This window comes from Carcharodon carcharias, chromosome 3 (assembly GCF_017639515.1).
Source record: "Carcharodon carcharias isolate sCarCar2 chromosome 3, sCarCar2.pri, whole genome shotgun sequence".
NCBI classification, from domain to species: Eukaryota; Metazoa; Chordata; class Chondrichthyes; order Lamniformes; family Lamnidae; genus Carcharodon; species Carcharodon carcharias.
In genome coordinates, this window is record NC_054469.1 from 36,544,954 (window position 1) to 36,567,588 (window position 22,635).

The window sequence follows — 22,635 nt, forward strand, 5'->3', positions numbered from 1 at the left end:
GATGATTGTCTTCCTTGAGTCCAAAGTTGACTGCTGAGGCTTATTTAGGATCTGCAGAGCTTATTGGCCGTGAGACACTTGTTGTCATGTGGGATGTCTTGTTCTGTATTTTCAGTTCAGGTCATAGCTTGTTCTTTTCACTGCTTTTGCTTTTCCTCTTCATTTTGTTGCCTTTGGTCTCAAAATGCTACGATCCTTACCGCAGTCACTGCCACCATCTGATTCTACCCAAGGTAATGGTCTCTCAGGAGTTGATGTCAATGTTGTATTTCTTCATGTTGGCTTTCATCACAACCTTGAAGCACTTCTGTCCTCCTCTGGTGCACCTGCCCTGTCTGAGCTGAGAGAAGGAGACTTGTTATGGGAGCCTGGTATCTGACATCCGAACCATATGACTAACCGAACAAAGCTGATGGCGAATGATCATAGTCTCAATGCTTGTGGTGCCTGAATATGAGAGGACATGGATTTTGGTGCATCTGTCCTTCCACTTAATATCTAAGATTTTATAGACTTGACTCCAGTGCTTTGAGGTGCTTCTTGTACATTAGCCATGTTTAAGCCCTGTACAGTAAGGAAGGGATCACAACTGCAACATGGATAAGAAACCCAGCACTGTATATTTAAAAACTTTATCCTTATTGCTATTTTGTTTTAAACTGGACTTTTTCTGCTGAATAAAGAAATTTAAGATGGCTGCTACAAGTCACCTGATCACAATTCTTTTCTCAGTTCCTGAAATTTCACACTTCATTGTGCAAGCCCCTTGTAATCAATGGAATGAGAGGAGGTGCAGACAAACTGCGACCCCCCCCCTCCATCCTGAGCTATCAGAAAGGAGAAGAATTGAACCTTGTTACTAGAAGAGATGCCAATACCAAGTTGTCTCTCTCTTAAGGAGGAACAATGGAATCCTGGTTAGGAGCACAGAAACTAACGGTGAAGGTGCAATTAGCCCTTAAAAGGCCATGTCACATGACCCTAGCCTCTGGCCTTTTGGACAGTTTAATTTTACATCTTTGATCTTCACAGCCAGACTGCTGTTTTAATATCAACTGGACAGAACTCAAGCAGCCAGGCTGGGTAAGCAGTTTCAACTCCACAAAGCCTGCTTGATTCTAAAAGTCTCTGATCAATGCCTGCCAAGTGGTCTAAACACTGAAAAGCCCATCGTGCAGCAGCATAATTTGTTTCAAGGATTTTTGTATCGTTTACCTAACCAGAAACACATCAGAACAGAACTCCACCACAAAGGAAACCGCCTCTAGACTCTGACTTTGGACTCTGGTACTCACATGAACTAGTATTCATTTTTCTGTGGTCTTTTTACTGTAAAGGTCCTTTTCTCTACCCCCGTCTGTATTCTCTGCATGTGCGGGGTGGAAAGTGGCGAACACTTTTTTTGGATTTTGAATGTGTAAAATAAACAAACCTTCTGAGTTAATCCTAACTCTAGTTTGCTCTGGATTATTAATACAATTGTAGTCCAAAAATAAAGGGTTGGGAACATACGTCACTGCTTATTCTTCCAAAAAAATCTAATTCAAAACACCTTCTGCTTATGGGCAGGTGGTAAGAGGAAATCACTGCAGTTTGAACTGTCCCTCCACTTTCCATAACAGCACGGTAGACCATGAGCTTAGTTTCTTGATGTCGAGATCTTGAAACACTTGCTTCCTCAGGTGGCCAGAGGAAAATTTCGGGCGATGATGGATTTGTTTGTCAATGTCAGCCTTCTGTGAAGGTACTGGAAGTGTTCCACGTTTTCTAGGCACTCGTCAAGAATCCTAATCAATTGGGCTGGGGCGTGTGCATTTGGAGCTTGCTGATGGAGGACTTTGATTTTCTGAATGTTGAATGTAAGTCCCATCTTATCGTATGCCTCAGTAAATACGATTCTGTGGAGATCTGTTTCCAACACAGCACTTACTGCAGCATCATCAGCATATTGGAGCTCAGTGACTGAGGCCAGGGTGGCTTTGGTTTTTGATTGGAGTCATCTGAAGTTAAACAGATTATTGTCCATTTGATAAATAAGCTGCATGCCAGCAGGAAGCTTGTCTCTCGTCAGGCCGCATAGCAGCAAAGAAGAATAAAAAAGAGTTGGAGTGATGGCACAACCTTGTTTTACCCCTGTTTTAACCTCAAAAGTGACTCTAATGGATTTGTTGTTGAGGATCACTGCTTGCATTTCATCTTGAAGCAGGTGAAGGATGGTAACGAATTTTAGAGGACATCCATACTTCAGCAGACTCTTCTGGAGTGCCTCACGATTTACAGAGTAGAAGGCCATTGTCAAGTCAAAGAACGCTATGTAAACAGGTTGATGATGTTCGCGACATTTTTCTTATAGCTGTTGAGCTGTAAAAATCATGTTGGTTGTACCTCTTGGTGGCTCAAACCCACATTTAGATTTGGGGAGTAGCTCTTCAGCAAATGTAATAAGTCTATTCAGAAGGGTTCTTGTCATGATTCCAATCCTACTCAGGCCCCCTCCCACAACTCTTTCTCCAGTACATCAATGACTGTTTCGGTGCTGCTTCATGCTCTTGTCTGTACCTGGAAAAATTTATTAATTTTGCTTCCAATTTCCACCCCTCCATCACTTTCACTTGGTCTATCACTGACACTTCCCTTCCTTGACCTCTCCCTGTCTCAATTTCTGGTGATAGACTATCTGCCAATATTCATTACAAGCCCACCGACTCCCACAACTACATGGACTACAGCTCCTCACACCTTGCCTTCTGTAAGGACTCCATCCCATTCTCTCAGTTCCTTCGCCTCCATCGCATCTGTTCCGATGATGCCATTTTCCAAAACAGTTCCTCTGACATGTCTTCCTTCTTCCTTAACCGAGGTTTCCCACCCACAGCAGTTGACAAGGCCCTCAACTGTGTCCAGCCCATTTCCTGCGCATCCACCCTCACACCTTCTTTTCCCTCCCAGAACCATGATAGGGTCCCCCTTGTCCTCCTTATCACTCCACCAGCTTCCGCATTCAATGGATCACTCTCTGCTATTTCTGCCAACTCCAGCATGATGCCACCACCAAGCACCACTTCCCTTTACCCCCCCCACCCTTCAGCATTCCGTAGGGACTGTGCCCTCCGGGACACCCTGGTCCACTCCTCCGTCACCCCCTACACCTCAACCCCCTCCCACGGCACCTTTGCATGCAACCGCAGAAGGTGCAACACCTGCCCCTTTACTTCCCCCTCCTCACCGTTCAAGGGCCTAAACACTCCTTTCATGTGAAGCAGCACTTCACTTGCACTTCCCTCAATTTAGTCTACTGCATTTGCTCCTTACAATGCGGTCTCCTCTACATTGGAGAGACCAAATGCAGACTGGCTAACTGCTTTGCAGAACACCTTCGGTCTGTCCGCAAGCATGACCCAGACCTTCCTGTTGCTTGCCATTTCAACACACCACTCTGCTCTCATGCCCACATGTCCGTCCTTGGCCTGCTGCAATGTTCTAGTGAAGCTCAACGCAAACTGGAGGAACAGCACCTCATTTTCCAATTAGGCACTTTACAGCCTTCCAGACTTAACATTGAGTTCAACAACTTCAGATCATGAACTCTCTCCTCCATCCTCAGCCCCTTTTGATCCCTTTTTTTCTAATAATTATTATATATTTTATATATATATATTTTACTTTTCCCACCTATTTATATTATTATTTTAAGAATGTATTTCCATCTTTTGTTTTATCTCCACCTTTTAGCCCATTTCGATCCCTTCCCCCCACCCCACCCCCACTAGGGCCATCTGTCACTTGCTCATCCTGCTTTCTACCCTTTATGTCACAATTAGCACATCCTTTAGCTAATATCACTACCGTCAACACCCCTTTGACCTTTTGTCTATGACATCTTTGGCAATCTCTCCTTTGTCTCTACCTATCACTGGCCCTCTATCCAGCTCTGCCTGTCCCACCCCCCTTAAACAGCTTATATTTCACCACATTTTAATTTCTCTTTAGTTCAGCTGAAGAATCATACGGACTCGAAACGTTAACTCTGTCTTTCTCTCCACAGATGCTGTCAGACCTGCTGAGGTTTTCCAGCAATTTTTGTTTTTGTTTCAGATTTCCAGCATCTGCAGTATTTTGCTTTTATCTTGTCATGATCTTTCCTGCAATGGAAAGTAGGGAGATGCCCTTCTTCACATTTGGATTTCTCTCCTTTCTTGAAGGTTGTCACAATAATGGCATTATTCAGGACTTCCTCTTCGTTCCAGATCTGCAGGACAAGGGCATTGAGCTGTAATGTTAATTCCTCTCCTCCATGCTTAAAGATTTCACAGGGGATGCAATCACCTGCTGCTTTGTTGTTCTTCATTTGTGTGATGACTTTCATCACTTCGATAGGCGTTGTTGGAATTCCGAGCTCATCTCTAACTGGATGTTGTTAGATTGAGTTGAAAACACTCTTGTCAACATTTTATTCTTGATTGGAAAGGTCTTCAAAATGCTCCCTCTAACAGGTGTTGACAGCTTCCCTTTCCTTGATCAGATCTCCCCATACTTCGGGCTCAGAGGAGCTGGTCCTTGAATACTTGGGCCAGAAATTGCCTTTGTGGCAGTGAAGAAGCCACGGATATTATTCATATCAATGAGATTTGAATTTCCTTTGCCTTGTCTACCCACCACATGTTCTTAATGTTGCAGGTGCACCTTTGTACCTTGGCTTTTGCTTGTTGGTCAGCCAGTTTCTTTTGTTTTGAGTTTGGGTCATTCCACTAGGTGCAGAAGGTCTCGTGCTTACAATCAAGCAGCCAGTTGATACCCTGATCGTTTTCATCAAATCAAGCCTGATGTTTTCTGATAGAAAATTCATGTCTCTTTGCAGGCATTGATGATATTGGCCTTAAGGACATCCCAAGCACTGAGGGCACTGCACTCGTCTTCTGTTCTTGATTGAAGTTTGAATGTTTTTCCCTAAGTCATTGTTGGAATTGGTCTCTTTTGATTGGATCCTTCAGAGCTTCAAAATTGATCTTTGGTGGACATCTCTTCAGTTGCACCTGTCATGTGGGAACCAGTTTGATGAACATAATTGAATGAATAAGTTGGTGATTGGCCCAGCAACCATCAGCTCCTGTCATTGCTGTAGTGATGTGGACATCTTTGCAGTTCCGGGCACGGACGATGACATAATTGATCAGGTGCCAGTGCTTGGACCATAAGTGTTGTCATGACGTTTTGTACTTGTTCTTCTGGTGGAACAGAGCACTGTTGATGATAAGCCCACATTCTGTGCATTTGGTAAGGAGAAGAATGTCTTTGGAGTTGACATTTCCAACTCCTTCCCTGCCAGTTGTTCCATTCCAGAGATCTGAAATCTCAGAGAAGAATAAGCCTCCTTTGGAACCTCACAGAAAGCTTGGTCAAATTTGGCATAAAACCTTCCATGGTTTCATCATTAGTGTCCAAAGTTGGGGCATATGCACTGATGACAGTGACAAATTGGCCATTTACCAGTTTGAGGCGAAGGGTCATGAGGTGTTCATTCCTTCCAAGGGGGAACTCATGAAGCTGGTTCACAAGTTCATTCTTGATGGCAAATAAACTTCATGAACTCTGTGTTCTTCTTCTGATGCCCCTTTCCAGAAGAAAACATTGTTGCCTCAGAGTTCTGTGAGCTGCCCTCTCTAGCTTGCCAAGTCTCACTCGCGGTGGCGATGTCGAAGCCATATCACTGGAGTTCTCGGGTGACAAACGCAGTGCAGCACTCTGGGCATTCACTCGCGGGTGTGTCCATGAAGGTCCTGATGTTCCAGATCCCAAACTTTAATACTCATGTCTTTTGTGTGTTTCTTCTACAGAAAGTGAGCCCTCTGGATGTGGCTATCCTGTTGGGAAACGTGAGGCAGACCTTTTAGGGCACCATTTATAGCCCCCTCCCCAATAAGGGGTGAGCAGATTGAATCCTAAAGAGGGCTGCTCAGTTGCAGTTAAAACTGCTAAAAGGCACCTCTGTTTCATCCGAGTGCTTTATGACCATCTTGTAACTGCTACCTCTGTGCCAGATCACGAACAGAAGCTTCCAGACAACACAATCCTGCTCCCGTTGCCAAAAGGCTTAGGAGATGTGCTTGGAAAGAAAGATGCCTGTGCGTGACGTCTTTTAGCGTGGAGAAACCGTTGCACACCAGCTTCCACATGTGTATTGACCAATGGCAAGAAAACCAAGGTGATTGGAGGTTTCATTCTGCTGTAGTCTTCATCTGCCAGAACAGCTATTGAGATATTCCAGTTCTGTCGAAGGGTCATGAGGACTCGAAACGTCAACTCTTTTCTTCTCCGCCGATGCTGCCAGACCTGCTGAGTTTTTCCAGGTAATTCTGTTTTTGATTGAGATATTCCAGATGGCAGATCTTCCTCTGCCTGTTCTGTCTTTGAGGACTTGTTCACCAGAGCCCCATTTGCTGCGTATTTCTAGGGTTCCTAACAAGTCTTCACAGTAACCAAAGCAACTCAGGACATAAGGAGTCGCACCATACTTCACCCTATTTTGATTGATCCTTTCTTACTCATTGCCCAGGCTCTGCAGCAAGAATAAGGGGGTGGACTTTGGAACTCTAACACGACTGTAATTACATTCTCAAAGTACTGTGTTCTTTTTCTCGATTTTACAAAAAATTCCCAAAACCAGTATCAGTAACTTCCCTTAGTCGAGTTGTGTGACCCAAAGACTAGCAATAGCCCAACTGGAGTGATTGGCTTACTGAATTGAAGGCAGTCTTGTACTTCATTACCACCACTGCTTTGGATTGATGCAATATCAAGCTGCAACCTGAGTTTTTAACTATATTCATTTACAAGTATGTGGACTAAAGAGCAAATAAATTTGACAGCATGTCAGCAATACATCCCAAAACTAATGTCCATAAATGATTCACTATCCATTTCAATATTTTCTTCATCAGTTCTGAGAAAGTCCTTTTTCAAAATATCTCAGTTGCTATGCCCTCCCTGACTTTTATTATCTCAGAATCCTAGAAGGGAGGGAAGAGGCTCCTGTTTAACATAAGTTGTGTGGCATTGATCTTGGGCCAAATGGCCTGTTTCTGTGCTGTAAACTTGATATATTCCTTGTGTTCCCTTTTTGAATAGACTTGAACTGTAATATATGAAATACCAGCTTTGTGGAGTTCCTCTTGACTGAATCTTAGAATTTACATTTAACTAAAGAATGGAAGCAAAAACCAGTTGAGAGCTTTTAAAATTCCTTCAGGTTAGATTTTCCAGACAAACCTGGTTGAGATGAGATACAATAGACAATTTGGCATGAAACAATGGCAAGTGTCCCTGATACAGTGAAGTTGACAGAATTGAATACATCGTTTGGAAGCCTGGTGTCATCACATTGCAATAAGTGTAATCATACATGCAAAACATTAGGAACTCTGAAAAATTTGTTTTCTGAGGATGTGGGGTTTGATTTAAGTGAACTTTCATTACAGATGGCGTTCTGACCTCTGTCAATCACTGTTGTGCAGTGAAGGCTGTTTATCCAGTGTCATCTGCTTGCTTTGAGAATCATGGTGTTGGGTTTTCACTCTTTTCATCCCAGGAAGGTAAGTTTTCAGTCTGTACTGTAGTCCTTCCGTCAGTTTTTCTATCAAAGATCATCATTTGTCTTGGATGAAAAACTTTTATTTTACTTTCATTGAAAAACAGTAATATTCATTAAAAAGGAAACTTAAAAATATATATATATTTATTCTGGAGATCAACATCCAACTTCCTGTGATCCCTGTTTTATATCTTTCCCAACTGTTAGATGTTTAGAGCCTGGTATTTCAATTTGAGCAAGATCACATAAGACTAAATTGACTATTTAATTAGAGACCTGCAGTGTTAAAGCAATAAGTCCATTCTAAGCATTTAAATTAATGACGGGCGTGAAAATTCCACCTCCATTTCTTTAGTTGCTTTTCTCCTGCTGGAACAGGATTCAAATATGCTATGCAGCATCCATGCCAATGCAGCAAGCAAGTTATCCCCGCCTAGCTTCTACCAGTGCATTTTGTAATCACCTGCTTGGAGCTACAGGTGAAGAAGAGTGACCTGTCAAGTCATTTTGCTGTGTTTTTATTGCTCCTCTCATTGGGAATGATCTTGCCTACTGATTGGCACTTTCATTTGATGCCCTGACTGAGACCAGACTTTCTGTGCAGGGAAGTGTGGCCTGAACACCATGTTTGTGTCAGCTGTGGCTTAGTCGGTAGCACTGTTGCTGTCGACTCAGGAGGTTCTGGGTTCAAGTTCTACTCCAGTACTTGAGTATACAGCTCAAAGTGGACACAGCAGTTCAGTGCTCAACTGTTGGAGGTGTTATCTTTTGGATGAGATGTTAAGCCAAGGACCTGTCAAGTGGGTGTAAAAGATCTGTTATGGCACAGCGGGTGCTAAATGCTGAGCTGCTCAAATCCCAGAGGGGAACTTGGAACAGCTGCCATAACTGTTTGCAATTTGTACTTTATTTCAAGATGCGTGCCTTGAATTCATTAGTAATAAGACCACAGAGTCTTAGAGGCTTTTTACAAAACTAAATTAAACATTTATTAATAATAGAAACATAGGTCTACAAATTACTGCTGTAATAACTTCTAAATTCCCTAATTAATCTAACTCCCAGTTATACTTCCGTTAAGGCAACAGTAAAAACAAATACATTTCAACAGACCTAGGCAAAGCACACAATATCCTGGACAGTGATATTCACAGTGAGTTTTCTTAGCTTTGGTTCCTGTTGACAGCAACTTGATACCTTGAGGCTGGAGACCTTTCACATTTGTTAGATCTTAGAATTCCTTCTGCTTACACATTGCCTCAGCTCCTTTATACATGTTTCTCCCTTTTTAATGTACATCCCATTGTTCCAATATGTCTTTGCAACTTTACTTTTTCTATAATATAAATCTTCCATAGTGCTCATATTATCAGTAATCTTTGGGAAAAATAAACACACAGTTTGGCTTAGCCTGTTATGGCTAGGTGTAACACCTTACCATCTCTTTGGAATTTACTACTCTGGTTTATCTAAAAATGCAAATGTTCTCCACACCTCATATTCTAAAACTTTAGCCGTGTTTACGTATTTAGCATTTCAAACCAGCTTCTCTTTAGATAACTCAAAAGCTCCAGACTAGCTGACTGCAATTCAATTAAAATCTCCACAGGCACAACCTCACACAGAGAAACTAATCCAAATCCCACTGTTAACCTACCTTTACAATAAATCACAATAATATTATGAAAATCATTATGTTTTCGTGACAGATCCCATGGCACTATTTCAAAGAACAGCTGTGGAATCATGGTGTACTGGCCGATATTTATCTCTCAACAACATCACAAAAATAAAACAGATTGCTTGACCATTATCACATTATTATTGTGGGAGCACAAATTGACTATCATGTTTCCTACATTACAACAGTGACTACACTTCAAAGGTTCAATTATATAGATTAGAACTTTAATTTATTTGTAATATGTTTAAAAGAGGTTGAAATCAAAATATTTTAGATTCATGGGGATCGTTAGCAATTTTAATTTTTTCATTTCAGCATTTAAAGATTTTCTTTTTTTCCACCTCAGGACGTTCAGGGCTGTCATTTCAGCTCGCATCATTTGATGAAAGTGGATTGCTTAATTTGTGGGTAAGCACAAGTCATTTCACTCCACATGAAGGTGTACGTAATATGTATTTTAGATTGGATTAGTTAACAGAAGTAAATAAATCGGACTATTCATTGAATAGGCCAGTGAAGTTTCTGTGATTTTGTGACTCTGTATTGGATAGTTCACTTCTGATAAGCATATGAATAACTAACTGAGAACTGTATTGTTTGCATCAGAATATCTATGTGACAGGATTGAAAGAAAATATAAAATTCTGTACTTGAACCAATTGAGTATTTAAGCAAACCTCACTACTCTCAGTTGTTTGTGTTTCCACAAAAAGGATATTGGCCTAAATTTTCTGTTGGGTGGGCGGAGCTAATGCTGATGCGGGCCGTGACACCATTTTGCATGGGTGGGCCAATTAAGGCCCGCCCAGCGTACTTCTGACTCCCATAGAGAGCCGGAGTCTTAAGTTTGCAGCAGGCGTGTACAGACTGCCGGGTCCAATGGCAACCTGACAGTCTGTATAAAAAAAAAGGCCAGGCAGCCTCCTTTAGGCTGTTCACTATGGCCAGCTGCAGGTGGCACCGCAGGGGGTCTGCACAGCAGGCCAATGTTGAGGGAAGGCCAGAGGAGGAGTACGAGGTGTGGCCCAGGAGCAGGGCAGGCCAGCGGGGGGCCAATGTGCCCCTTGCTTTTCCGATGACTGCTTTGCTGCCCTTGTGGAGGAGATGACAGCACGGCAGGGGTTGCTGTTTCCCTGGGATGGGAGGAGGAGGGCCCCCCATGACGAAGCGTGCCTGGGAGGAGGTTGTGAGCTCTTGGGACGTGGTGCGGTGCACCTGGTTCCGGTAGTGTTAGCAGTTCAAAGATTTGTTGCGCTCTGGAAGGGTGAGTACCACGTTGGCGATGGGCATTTAACCCAGCAGGTAGCCTTAGTCTTTTGAGGTCCACCTCCCCCAGGTCTTAGTGTCGTGATTGCATTGACTCATGTTAGGCATTTGTTGTATGCTGGGTGGTCAAGCAGATAGTGACCATGCTTACATCAGCCTTAGTGGCTCATGAGAAGATGGGTTCTCCCTGCACCATGTGTTGTTCTTAGTTGCACATGACTATAGGGGCAACCTGCAGGAGATGCAGCTAGGTGCATACTCAGAACTCCAACACATATCCTATTCACGGTGATGAGATGGTGGAAGGGGAGCCTCAAGGCGTCGTGGCCAAGAGCCATCTGGTGCCCTTGGCGCCGCACGTAGTTGCGCCTCCTTGCCATGGGAGTTAAGACCGTGTATTTCTGAAAGTGATGGACGCAGAATGTGTCCAGGGTGGTCGTTGGGGGTGGGTTTGGGAGCAACTGTACTATATTTTTGTGATCGATCACCGGCAGCGTGGACAGGAGGTACTGGAGGCCTCAGATGGGCCACTGTGGTTGGGGTGCGGCGTGCGCGTGCAGAGTACATGAGCGATCAGCCCCAATAAATGGCCTCTGTTTTGCAGGAGAAAAATGTGCATAATGCGCATGAATGTTTGCGCACTGGAGGCGGCCAGGCCCAACTCGTCATATTGACCCGTTTTGAATGGGAGGCCCTGGAGCTAAAAATGCACCATGCGTCCAGGTCTACAGGTGTCGGTGAGGCTGGAGTGGAGAGGCCAGGTATTTGAGGCCCACAGTCCAACCCGCTTTGTCTTCCCACCATCCAAAGCACTAATGATTGTTGGAATCGTTAATGCAGCAACAGTGTTCATTCACAGACTGATAGAGTCAGACCGTGTGAGTCACTGACAAAGGTCCCTCGGCCCTCCTAAGATGCATGTGTCTAGCACCTTCCAAAGTCGCCTTCTCCCATTTCTGACCACTATCTCCGTGGCCTTGTATGCCATGGCATCACTATTGCATATCCAAATAGTCATTATATCTGAGGAAATTTTTGCCTCTACCCCCCTTTCAGCCAGTGCGTCCCACATTGTCCAAAAGTTCCTCATCATCTCACCTGTCAACTTCATGCCCTTACCTTAAATAAATGCCATCAGGTTAGTCATCCCTCCGCCAAGGGGAAATGTTGCTTTGTGTCCACCCGATCTATGCCCCTCATAATGTTATGAAGCTCAATAATGTCACCTGTTAATCTCCTGTACTCCATGGCAAATTTCACCAATGTATGCTATGTTACTTCAACTCTCCAGGCCAGCATGCATCCTGGTCAGTGACCTCTGCACTCTCTCCACTCCAATTACACCCCTCCCATGAAGCGCTAATCAGAACTGAATGCAGAAGTGTAGATGTGGCCTCGACAGCGTTTTCTGAACTTGCAACATGACCTCCCTGTCCCTACATTCTATTCCTTGGCTAATAAAGGCAAGTATGGCTTTTACCTTCTTAAACTCCTTATGTACCTGTCCCGCTACCTTAACTGGCCTGTTGACATGCCCAGCAACGTCTCTCTAATCGCCCTTACTTTCCATGGCCCTACCATTCCTCGTGTATTCCCGCACCTTGTTTGTTCTGCCCAAGTGAACTACCTCACACTTATCCACATAACATTCCATTTGGCATTCCTTAGGCCATCTGCCAGCCCGTCTGTAAATGCCTGTAATGTTTGGGCCTCCTTCTATTTGCTACCCCACCAATGTTAGTCTCCTTAGGTTCTGGAAAATTGAGCGCATTATGAGCCTGGAGGAAAGAGATGAAGTGTGTTACTGTGTGCACGCTAACTCATCCACTGTCCTTGTTGTTAATTTCAGCATCATCAGAGCATGGCTACCAGGAGGAATTGCAGATGCCCCTTCTCATATCTGAGGGGCCTGAACTGTCATCTGCAGCACACCATTTCAGCGAGGCAGGCACCAGCGCAGAGACTAGCACATCGGTGGGAATTATTCCATCGGCTAGTGTCCCAGGGCACAGTGGAGAGGGCACTTCACAGTCGCTGGAGGAGATGGCAGAAACACAGAGTGCCGATGTGCCAGCAGCCAGAGGACTGCAGGTGGACCAGGCATATGCTGAATCAGGCTGTGATGATGTGCCTCTGGAGTCGTCTGCCACGCAGCAGCTGCAGGAAATGCAGCCAGATGTGCAGGAGCATCTGGGAGTGTTGCGAGAGAGCATGCTTTGCTTGGTGTCTGCGGTGGAGGAATCCACGCGGAGCATGAGTGATGCCATGAGCCTCATGTCAGAGCGTCAGGCTTCCTCCATGGAGAGAGTGGCGACTCTCCTGAAGAGGGGCTTCCAGCAGAGCAACCAGCTTCTCCTGGGGATACGTTTGGACCTGCAAGCCCCCACAGCGCCAGTGGCCACAGCTGGTCATTGGCAATGTGGGAGATGGCCTGGGCACCAAGTGTCCCAGCTTGGTGCCCATCCATCTACAGTGAGCAGGGAGGCCCAAAGCAACCTCACGTTGGCGCAGCAGCTGCCTGTCGTCTCTGCGGGCTCCTCTCAGGGCGCTCCGGATGAGGACAGCAGCTCCTCCGCCCCTCTGCCAGTGACCTTTGCATCCATTGAGGCTGCAATGATTAGGGAGATACCAGCTGTGGAACTGGCCACTCTTTCCCAGGCGGGGCTAGCACAGGCTCCACGGGCCAGAGGATGACCAAGGTCATCGAGGCCAACAGGACAGCAGAATCAGCAGGCTGTCTCAGAAGCCACTCCGAGCGATGGGGTGGCACCCAGACGTAGCACCCGTAAATGTAAGCATAAGGCACCTTAGGCACTCCACGGGTTTGTCACTGATGCATTTGTGTTGGCCCTAGATTAGGGAATTTTTATTTTTTGACGTTGTAACAACATTTGGAATTAATTTTGTTGGACCATATGATGGATCAAAATAAAATCTACATGTGTTACCATGGCTGAGGGTGGCTCCTTTGTGCTGCATTTGTATGTTTCACAGACATGTCATGAGTGCTTGAGTGGACATTGAGGTTTATGTGCAAAGCCCTTAGTTGCAGCTGATGAAGTGGCAGATGTAGCACTTGAGTGCTGCCAGGCAATGCTGGTTCTTCAGATCCATTTGTGTGGAGCTAGCTGAAGGTTCATTGGATTAAAGTCTCCCGGGTGTCCCTGCCTCCTTGAAGTAGTGCTGGGCCAGCGTTCAGCCCCTCATCGTTGCCCTGTGCTCCCTCATCCTCCAAACCACTGCTGGAGTCATCATGTGCAGCTGCATTCACTGCGTCAAGGTCTTCATCGTCCACTGCACCCCCCTTTTCCAGCGCAAGATTGTGCAAAACGCAGCATGCTACTAGTCTCACTAAGACAAGATCTGAGGGGTACTGGAGTGCGCCCCTGAGCGTTCCTGGCATTGAAAGCACATCTTGAGAAGACCGATGGTTCTCTCCACCACAGCCCTTGTGGAGCCATGGCTCCTATTGTAGTGCTGCTCAGCTTCTGTTCTTGGATGGCGGAGAGGCGTCATGAGCCACCTTCTGAGGGGATAGCCATTATCACCCACCAGCCATCCATCCAGCCAGGCTGGAGCACAGAAGAGCCCCGGCACCTGGGAATGTCTGAGGATGTAGATGTCGTGGGAGCTGCCTGTGTACCTTGCATAGACTTGCAGAATCAGCATCCTGTGATCACACACTATCTGCACGTTCATGGACTGGAAGCCCTTCCTGTTGACGAAGGCACTGGGCTCACCTGCTGGCGTCTTGATGGCCACATGTGTACAGTCTATTGCACCCTGGACATGGGGGAAGCCAGCAATGGCTGCGAAGCCTCTGGCTCGCTGTGCCTGACTTGCCTGGTTGCAGCGGAAGTGGATGAAGGTCAGTGCACACCTGAACAGAGCATCTGTGACCTGCTTGACACAAGTTTGGACAGTTGTTTGGGAGACACCACAAAGATCACCCACCGACCCCTGGAAGGAGCTAGAGGCATAGAAGTTGAAGGCAACTGTGACCTTCAGAGCCGTTGGCCACACAGTTAGGAGAGATCTCAGGGCCAATCATTGGACAGACATAGTTGACTGCCTTCCTTGACAGTTGGAGCTTCCTTCGGCATTGCACCTCAGTCATATTGAGGTAGCTGCTTCTCCACCTGTATACCCTGGCAACAGGATAGTGGCATCTTCTGCAGCCCCTTCTACCTTGGACTACCTCGTGGCCCAACGCCCCATGTGCCTGCACCTATACTCCCAATGGCGGCTCCCATGGAGGCTGATTTTCCACTCCTGGCCTCCTCCTTATTCTAGCCCTCCCCACTCAGAGGAGCTGCCTCCGGTGGAGATGTCAGAACCCATACCCAGGCTAAAGGGTGGCCTCTGGAAAGCTGCAGGCCCGATAAAGATTACCGACTGCACTGCTGAGCTGAAGGTTCAAAATACACAGAAAGCTGCTGGAATTCGTTCTGAACTGCTACAGATCACACAGGCAAGTTTAAAACACTTTCTACAGTAAATACTTCACAGAACAGATTCACAACCCCACTGAGCCCTCATATCCCGCCTGTGGATGTGTTTTATTAAAATGTCGCTTGCCCGCCTGCCCGTTGCGCCAAAGATCGCACAGGTGCCTGAAAATCTGCTTCAATTGCTGAGTTAAGGGCCTTAATTAGCCCTTTAATTAATGGTGGGCACGCATTGCACTTCATCGTGTGCCCGCCCAACGAAGTATCACGATGGTGCACAGTGATGTCGGGACGCTTGCCTGACATCACCACGTGTCATTTTATGCACTGACATGCGGCCCCCCACCCAAGAATCGTTGTCATTTTTCTGAGAATGTATTTTTTTTTCTGGAAAGGCACCCCAAATAGTTTTCCCAAGTTTAAGTTGTTCTGTAGTGATTCATTTTAATCTTTAAGTAATCTTGTTTGTTGTTTCAGTACAATTGTCTATAATTTAATTAATTATTTTTGCAATTTTCCAAATTGCTGTATTACATGGAAATTAAAATCTGATTTCTTGGAATTGGTTAATGACACCCCCTCACTGTGAATAAGCGATGCACTAGCTACGTAAGTTTTCAACCAATTTCCCATGTTTCCCAAGAGAAGTTGTCCTCAAACCATTATTTTGATCTTTGCTGTTGCGTGAGTCCCATTATAAATAGTCTATAATGTTTATAGCTTTTTTAGTGAGCTGTCAGCCTTACTCTGATGTTTATATGAACCTAGGCTTTGATTTTGGTGGAAACGTGCATTGTTTAGACTGACTAGTCCTTAAAATGTGACACTCTGGGTGACCTTCACTGCTTTTTAAAAAAAGATGCCTTCACTGTAATTTAGTTCACTTTCAATTTGGAGAGAATATAATTTGGAGAACAAGTTTGCAATTCATGAATATTTGGATGATAATTGAAGAGTGGTACCCTAGAGTGAAAAAGTTTGCTCTATTATTTATGTAAAGGAAATTAGATGATTGTTTGAAGAAGACGAATATTAAGGAGTACATGGAAAGTGAGCTGGAGAGTGAGACCACACTAGATGACTCATCTTACTGCAACAATATTGAAGAAACTTAACACTATCCAAGACAGATGGTCCTACCATCTATTTAGCTACACTGCACTATCTTCAGGATGCACTGTAGAAAACTCACCAAGGTTAATTTGGCAGTAAGTTACTTCTGCAATCTCTATTGCCAAGAATAACAAAGCTCTAGGTTCCCTTTTAAGTCTCATACCATACTGATGTGGACATACTTGCTATTTAAGCATTTTGACCCTGCAATATAAAAATATTCCTTGTCTAGCACTGTACAGGAGCACAAGAACTGCAACAGTTTAAGGATAGCCCCCCTCACCACTTAAGGCAACTAGGGACAATAAAGGCAGTCTCCTCAGCAAAAATCCTGACAGCTAGTAAACAAAAAAGAGAAAAAACATTGTTGTAGACCTGGATCTCTACTCTTAACAAGCCATGAATCAAATATTTCATAATTATTTAAGCTGTTGACCCACTCAGCTAATTATTTTTTTATAAATTTCAGCAGTTAATTCTGCAGTGCAGCATATCTACTCTTATTTAGAAAGGATTTAAAAAAAATTAAATAGTTGTAGAGGATAATGTGATCTTTATCCTGATAAACCTGTAGCAGGAGTAGAAACTTTGTGGGCCAAAAGAATACAGTAGGAAATAGAGCGTAAGACATTGGGAATTGTGGCAGCAAAGTAATGTGAAGGAATCATCTGAATAAAAGCAGCTATTTTTGCCTGATTATTTTCAGTGGTGTTTATTTGTTGAGAAATAGCTTTGAAAGCCAATGATTCAGTAATGCTTATGAATGTGAAGAAAAGGTTTTCTTGAACCTAATAATCTCAAGAAAAAAAAATTTAGTTCTAATATGGAAAATAGAAAATGCAGTTTAAAAACAAAAATGCAAGTATATTGGGCCCGATATTTACTGGGGCACAATCACATAGTGGGGTGGAGATGTTATGGCTGGGTAGCCCAGAAGCGATGATTTAACTGGATTCCTTGGATTTCTAATTCCACGGCTTCTTCAGTTTTTATATTCTCCGTTTTGCTGCATTGGTTGGCTGCAGCTGTGGAGTGGAAGTGTACAAGAGAGTGAGATTGTGAGTTTGGGGAGGGGTGTAGAAGAGCAAAAAGGGTTGGGTGGGAGATCAAGTGTCCTTAGGGAGATTGTGGATGGAAGATTGGGAATAAAATTGTGGATGCAAGATTGGGGGTGAAGCCATGTGTTATGAAGCTATTAATGTATATAATATTTTTGGCTCTGTTCTGTTTGGCTCTGCCAGGCTCTGTTTGGCTCTGCTTCACAGAATCACACAGTGCAGAAGAGGCCCTTCGACCCATTTTGAAAAGTATTTTTTCTTTTAAAATAAGAGTTTTAGTCTGCGGGTGTGTCTTAATTGGATTAAAGCCAGCGAGTCTGGGTGCTTTGATGGGTACTAGTTTTGATATGTAAGTGAGATAGCATGCATTTGCATTTTTTGAATAGAGCATTCTAGAAGTGGGATGAAAACTGACACCTTTCTAGCAGCTACCAAGCAATATATATATATGTTTATATTACAAATAAAATTGGTACTATGAAAGGGGTTTCATTGTTAAAAGGTGAAGTGTGATGGTGGTATAACTTCAGCAGTTTTCGGGTGTGCAGAGCAGAGGCAATGTGAGATCAAAAGACAGCTGCAAGCCTCCAATGGGCTCCACAGCAATCAAAGTGAGAGAACCTCATTTTGAATTCATAAGGTGAAAATGCTTTGCCTGGTTAAGTCTATTGGTTGTTGTTGCCTTAATGGAGATTAGTTTGGGAATTTGTTAAAAGGTTTGATAGCACTAATTTGTAGCTGTGTGTACATATATTTTAACCTGTGTAAATTAGTAAAATATTTCATTCAGTTTAATGTAAAACCTCGAGAACTGGGTGTCTGATTCCTGAATTTAGAGTCACATCTGGGGGGAGGCGGTGACGTAATTGTATTGTCACTGGGCTGGTATCCCAGAGACCCAGTGTAAAGCTCCGGGGACCTGGGGTCGAATCCCACCATGGCAAATGGTGGAATTTGAATTCAATAGAAATCTGGAATTAAAGTCTGATGATGACCATGAAACCATTGCCGATTGTCATAAAAACCCATCTGGTTTAATAATGTCCTTTAGGGAAGGAAATCTGCTGTTTTTACCTGGTCTGGCCTACATGTGACTCCAGACCCACAGCAATGTGGTTGTCTCTGAAATGCCCTCTGAGCAAGGGCAATTAGGGATGGGTAATAAATGCCGGCCTAGCCAGTGATGCCCGCATCCCATGAACGGATATATTAAAAAATAATCTCAAACGCAACACTTAAAATTATAGATTATGACAGTTGTTTAAAGTTTCCCTCTGGGATTTCTAAGTAACTCCGCTTTACCAACTGCATCGATTATAACAGTTGGGAGCTCATCCGGGAATAAATTATGTTTCTATATTGGTTAGGAATTGGTGAATCTTAAAGTACAGGAGGCACTTTGAATTCAGGAGTTGGTGAGGTACTTTTAGAAGTGGTGGGACTGCAAGATGGCTTTGGCAATTGCTAAGACTTGTCTGGGAGTAGAAGAGATAACTCTGAGTGGGTTGGAGAGAATAATCAAAAGTAAGTTAACAGAGTTGGTGGATAAGTTACAATTGGGGTTACCTGCGGGGGTTAGGAAATCAGATATAATTAAAAGTACAGCACAGCATCTACAGTTGGAAGTGAAACCTGACACTAGTGAGTCACAGCTAGAGGAGTTGAGACTTCAGTTACAAATGAAGACGCTAGAATTTGAACAAGCAAAGGAACTGAAAAAGCTTGAATTTAAAGCAAAGGACAGAGACATGGTTTAAAAGGGAATTAGAAATCGTGAAGATAGAGAAGGAGAAAAGAGAATAAGAGAGGGAGAGAATTCCAACTGCAAATGTTGGCCATTAGAAAAGAGATGTCAGTAGGTGAGGAAGGATTTGTCTCCAGAGTAGAACCCAATGTTTAACCCATGTTATCTTGAGTAGAACCCATGTTTAGATTTGTACAAGCTCTTCCAAAGTTTGAGGAAACATATGATGAAGCATCCTTTATTTCATTTGAGAAGCTAGCTAATCAGATGAAATGGTCACAGGAAAATTGGACATTATTATTACAGCCTAAGTTGTTAGGTAGGGGCTTGAAGTATATGCTTCGCTTTCAGAAGAGATGTCAGTGAATTATGATTTGGTGAAAAAAACTATTTTATGTGCATCTGAGTTGGTTCCAGAAGCATGCAGGCAGAAATTTAGGAATATGAGAAAACAGCTTGGGCAACCTTATATTGAGTTTGAAAGAGTGAAACAAAGTAATTTTGACCGGCGGATACGCGTGTCAAAAATAGAGACAACCTATGCAGCTCTCAAGGCAGTCATACTTTTGGAAGAATTTAAAGGTTCAATCTCTTCAGTGGTGAGAACTCATGTGGAGGAACAGAGGGTTGATTCTGTAAGACAAGCAGCAGAAATAGCTGATGATTATGAGTTAGTTCATAGAGCTAAACCTTTTACCCGTCACCCTTTCAAATTAGAAACGGATAAAAAGTGGGAAGGTGAAAGGAAGGCAGGTAGTCAGGGAAGAGAAGGAGTAGCTGGAAGTTCCCAGGAAGTTCTTTCTCAGAACAAAAAGGAAGGTGTTGAAGGTAGAAGTGACATTCGAAAATTGAGGTGTTTTCATTGTAATAAAGTGGGGCATACAAAGTCAGTGTGCTAGAGGTTGCAGGGAAAATCTGTAGGAATTATTGGAGTACAGAAAAGGTCTGGAAGTAAAGGTACTGTGGATTCTGAGGTTCAGGCACAAGAGAAACCAGTGGTTTGTGTACAGGTGAAACAGGGAGAATCAGTGAAAGGTAAAGAAGTGGGAATGTGTCCACAGTTTATTCAAGAATTCTGAGGAGCAGGTTGCAGAAATGTTTAAGGACTTTGGATGTGAAGGGAAAGTCTTTCCATGTGTACAGGGTGGAGTAGGTAAAGATATCAAAAATTTAGGAGACCCAGGGGCTAGTCAATCCTTAATGTTGTGGGATAGTGATATTTGTTGTTCAGAGAGAGTGCTATAAGAGAAGGTAATAATAAGTGGGGTTCATGGAGATGCTAAATCTATTCCATTATGGAAGGTAAATTTAAAGAGCAAATGGAAGACAGGTGAGGTTATAGTTGGAGAGTTGGAAAAATTTCCCATTGCAGGGGTTCAGTTTATTCTGGGTAATGATATAGCTGGATCATAAATGTGAGTGATGCCTATTGTAGTTGAGCAGCCTGTGGAACTGTTTTCAACAGAAGTGCTACAGAAGGAACAACCTGGATTGTTTCCTGATTGTGTTATAATGAGATCAAAGGCCCACTGGGAAGAGCAAAATAAACAAGATAAGCAGGCAGTTCAAAGGCAAGAAGGTGTTGAAATTCAATTAGCTGGCGCTGTATTGATAACATTGTTCAGGAGGAAGGAATGCAGAAATAGTTCCGTTGAAGTGTTTAATTCAAAAAGGTTAATGGAGTTACAAAAAAAAGATTTACAATTAAAACAGTTATATCAGAAAGCTTATTCAGAAACCGAAGCAAAATGTATTCAAGTATGTTATTATCTTCAAGGAAATATATTAATGAGAAAGTGGCGGTCGGATCATGTCTCAGCAAATGAAAGCTGCAGGGAGGTGCATCAGATTGTTATCTCATTAGGGTATAGAAATCAGGTTCTAAGGATTTCTCATGAAATTCCAATGGGGGGACATTTAGGAATTAGGAAAACACAGGAAAAGATACAGAGGTTTTTTTTTTTGGCCAGGATTGCATAGGGATGTAGTCAAATTCTGTAGAACCTATCATATATGTCAAGTAACAGGAAAATCACAAGCAGTGATTAAGCTGGCGCCTTTAATTCCAATACCAGCATTTGAAGAACATTTTACCAGGGCCATGATTGATTGTGTAGGACCCCTCCCTAAGACTAAAGCTGGAAATCAGTATTTATTAACAATAATGGATGTGTCTACCAGGTTTCCTGAAGCGATGCCTTTAAAAAATATTACAACTAAGAAGATTGTGGAGGAGTTAATTAAATTTTTCCCATGATATGGTTTACTTAAGGAAATACAATCAGATCAGGGGTCAAATTTCATGTCACAGCTGTTTAAGGAAGTAATGAACAGTTTGGGGATAACACAGTTTAAGTCAACAGCTTATCATCCGGAGTCACAAGGAACTTTAAGAACTATGATGAGAGCGTACTGTCAGAATTATGCACAGGATTGGGATACAGGAGTTCCATTTTTGTTATTTGCTATTAGAGATGCTGCTCCTGTATGGACTGGTTTTTGCCCTTTTGAACTAGTTTATGGCCAAGAGGTAAGGGGACCACTGAAAGTGATTTATGAGAAATTGGTGGGTCAAAATTCAGAAAGTACTCTCCTGGATTACGTATCAAATTTTAGAGAAAGATTGAACGAAGCATGTGAGTTGGCTAGGGAACATTTAAAGATATCACAGCAAGCGATGAAAGTGAAAGCAGATAAGAAGGCTAAAATTCAGTTTTGTTTCTGGAGAGAAATTGCTAGTTTTGTTACCAGTACTAGGGAAGTCATTAAATGCAAGATTTAGTGGGCCTTATAGGATTGAAAAGAAGTTGGGTGAAGTACATTATTTAATAAGTACTCCAGATAGAAGAAAAAAGCAGAGGTTGTGTCATGTAAATATGCTTAAAAAGTACTTTGACAGGGAAGAGGAACAAAAAGAGAGGTTATTGATGGTGGATGATGATAAAGAGGTAGTGCAGGACTCTGAAATTGATTTTCCTTTAATCAAATTGGATAATGTGGTGGTGCTTAAAAATTTAAATGCAATATTGAGTTACCTTCCAAACAAGTGTCAAAGTGATTCGGAAAAGCTATTGCAGTCACACACACCTGTTTGTAGAAATAAGTTGGGAAAGACACATTTAGCTTTACATGATGTATGTATAGAAATATCATCTTCAGTGAGGCAGCAACCTTATAGATTAAACCTGGCAAAGTTATCACAAGTACAAAAGAAATTGATTTCGTGCTTCAAAATTATATCATTGAGTCTAATTGCAGTGACTGGAGAGTTTGCCTGTTTGTACCGAAACCGGATGGAACACACAGGTTGTGTGTGAACTATTGAAAGCTAAAATGTAGTGACAAAAGCAGATTCATATCCCATATCATGGTTGGAGGATTGCATTGAGAAAGTAGGACAATTGAAATTTATGACAAAGATTGACTTGCTGAAAGGATATTGACAGGTACCATTGTCGGAGAGGGCAAAGGAGATATCAGCTTTCGGAATGCCAAGTGGACTATATCAGTTTAAAGTCATGCCATTTGGTATGAAGAATGCACCTGTAACATTTCAAAGACTGACAAACAAAATAATTGCGGGTCTAAGCAATTGTGCGGTTTATATTGATGATCAAATTGTTTTCAGTCAGACGTGGGAGGAGCATTTACAGCATCTGGAAGAATTGTTTACTCGACTACAAGAAGCTAATTTGGTGATGAACTTGGATAAAAGTGAATTTGCAAAAGCGCAA

General features: G+C 43.1%; 1 protein-coding gene across 5 annotated transcripts in view; it reads left to right on the forward strand.

The window, feature by feature from the left end:
- dync2i1 (dynein 2 intermediate chain 1) overlaps positions 1–22,635 on the forward strand; it is a 143,785-nt gene that overhangs the window by 103,992 nt on the left and 17,158 nt on the right. For all 5 annotated transcript variants that reach the window (XM_041185108.1, XM_041185109.1, XM_041185110.1 and 2 more), the window contains 2 exons: positions 7,476–7,589; positions 9,619–9,680. In XM_041185108.1, coding sequence (XP_041041042.1) covers positions 7,476–7,589; positions 9,619–9,680 — 176 coding nt within the window. The remainder of the gene's footprint in view (positions 1–7,475; positions 7,590–9,618; positions 9,681–22,635) is intronic.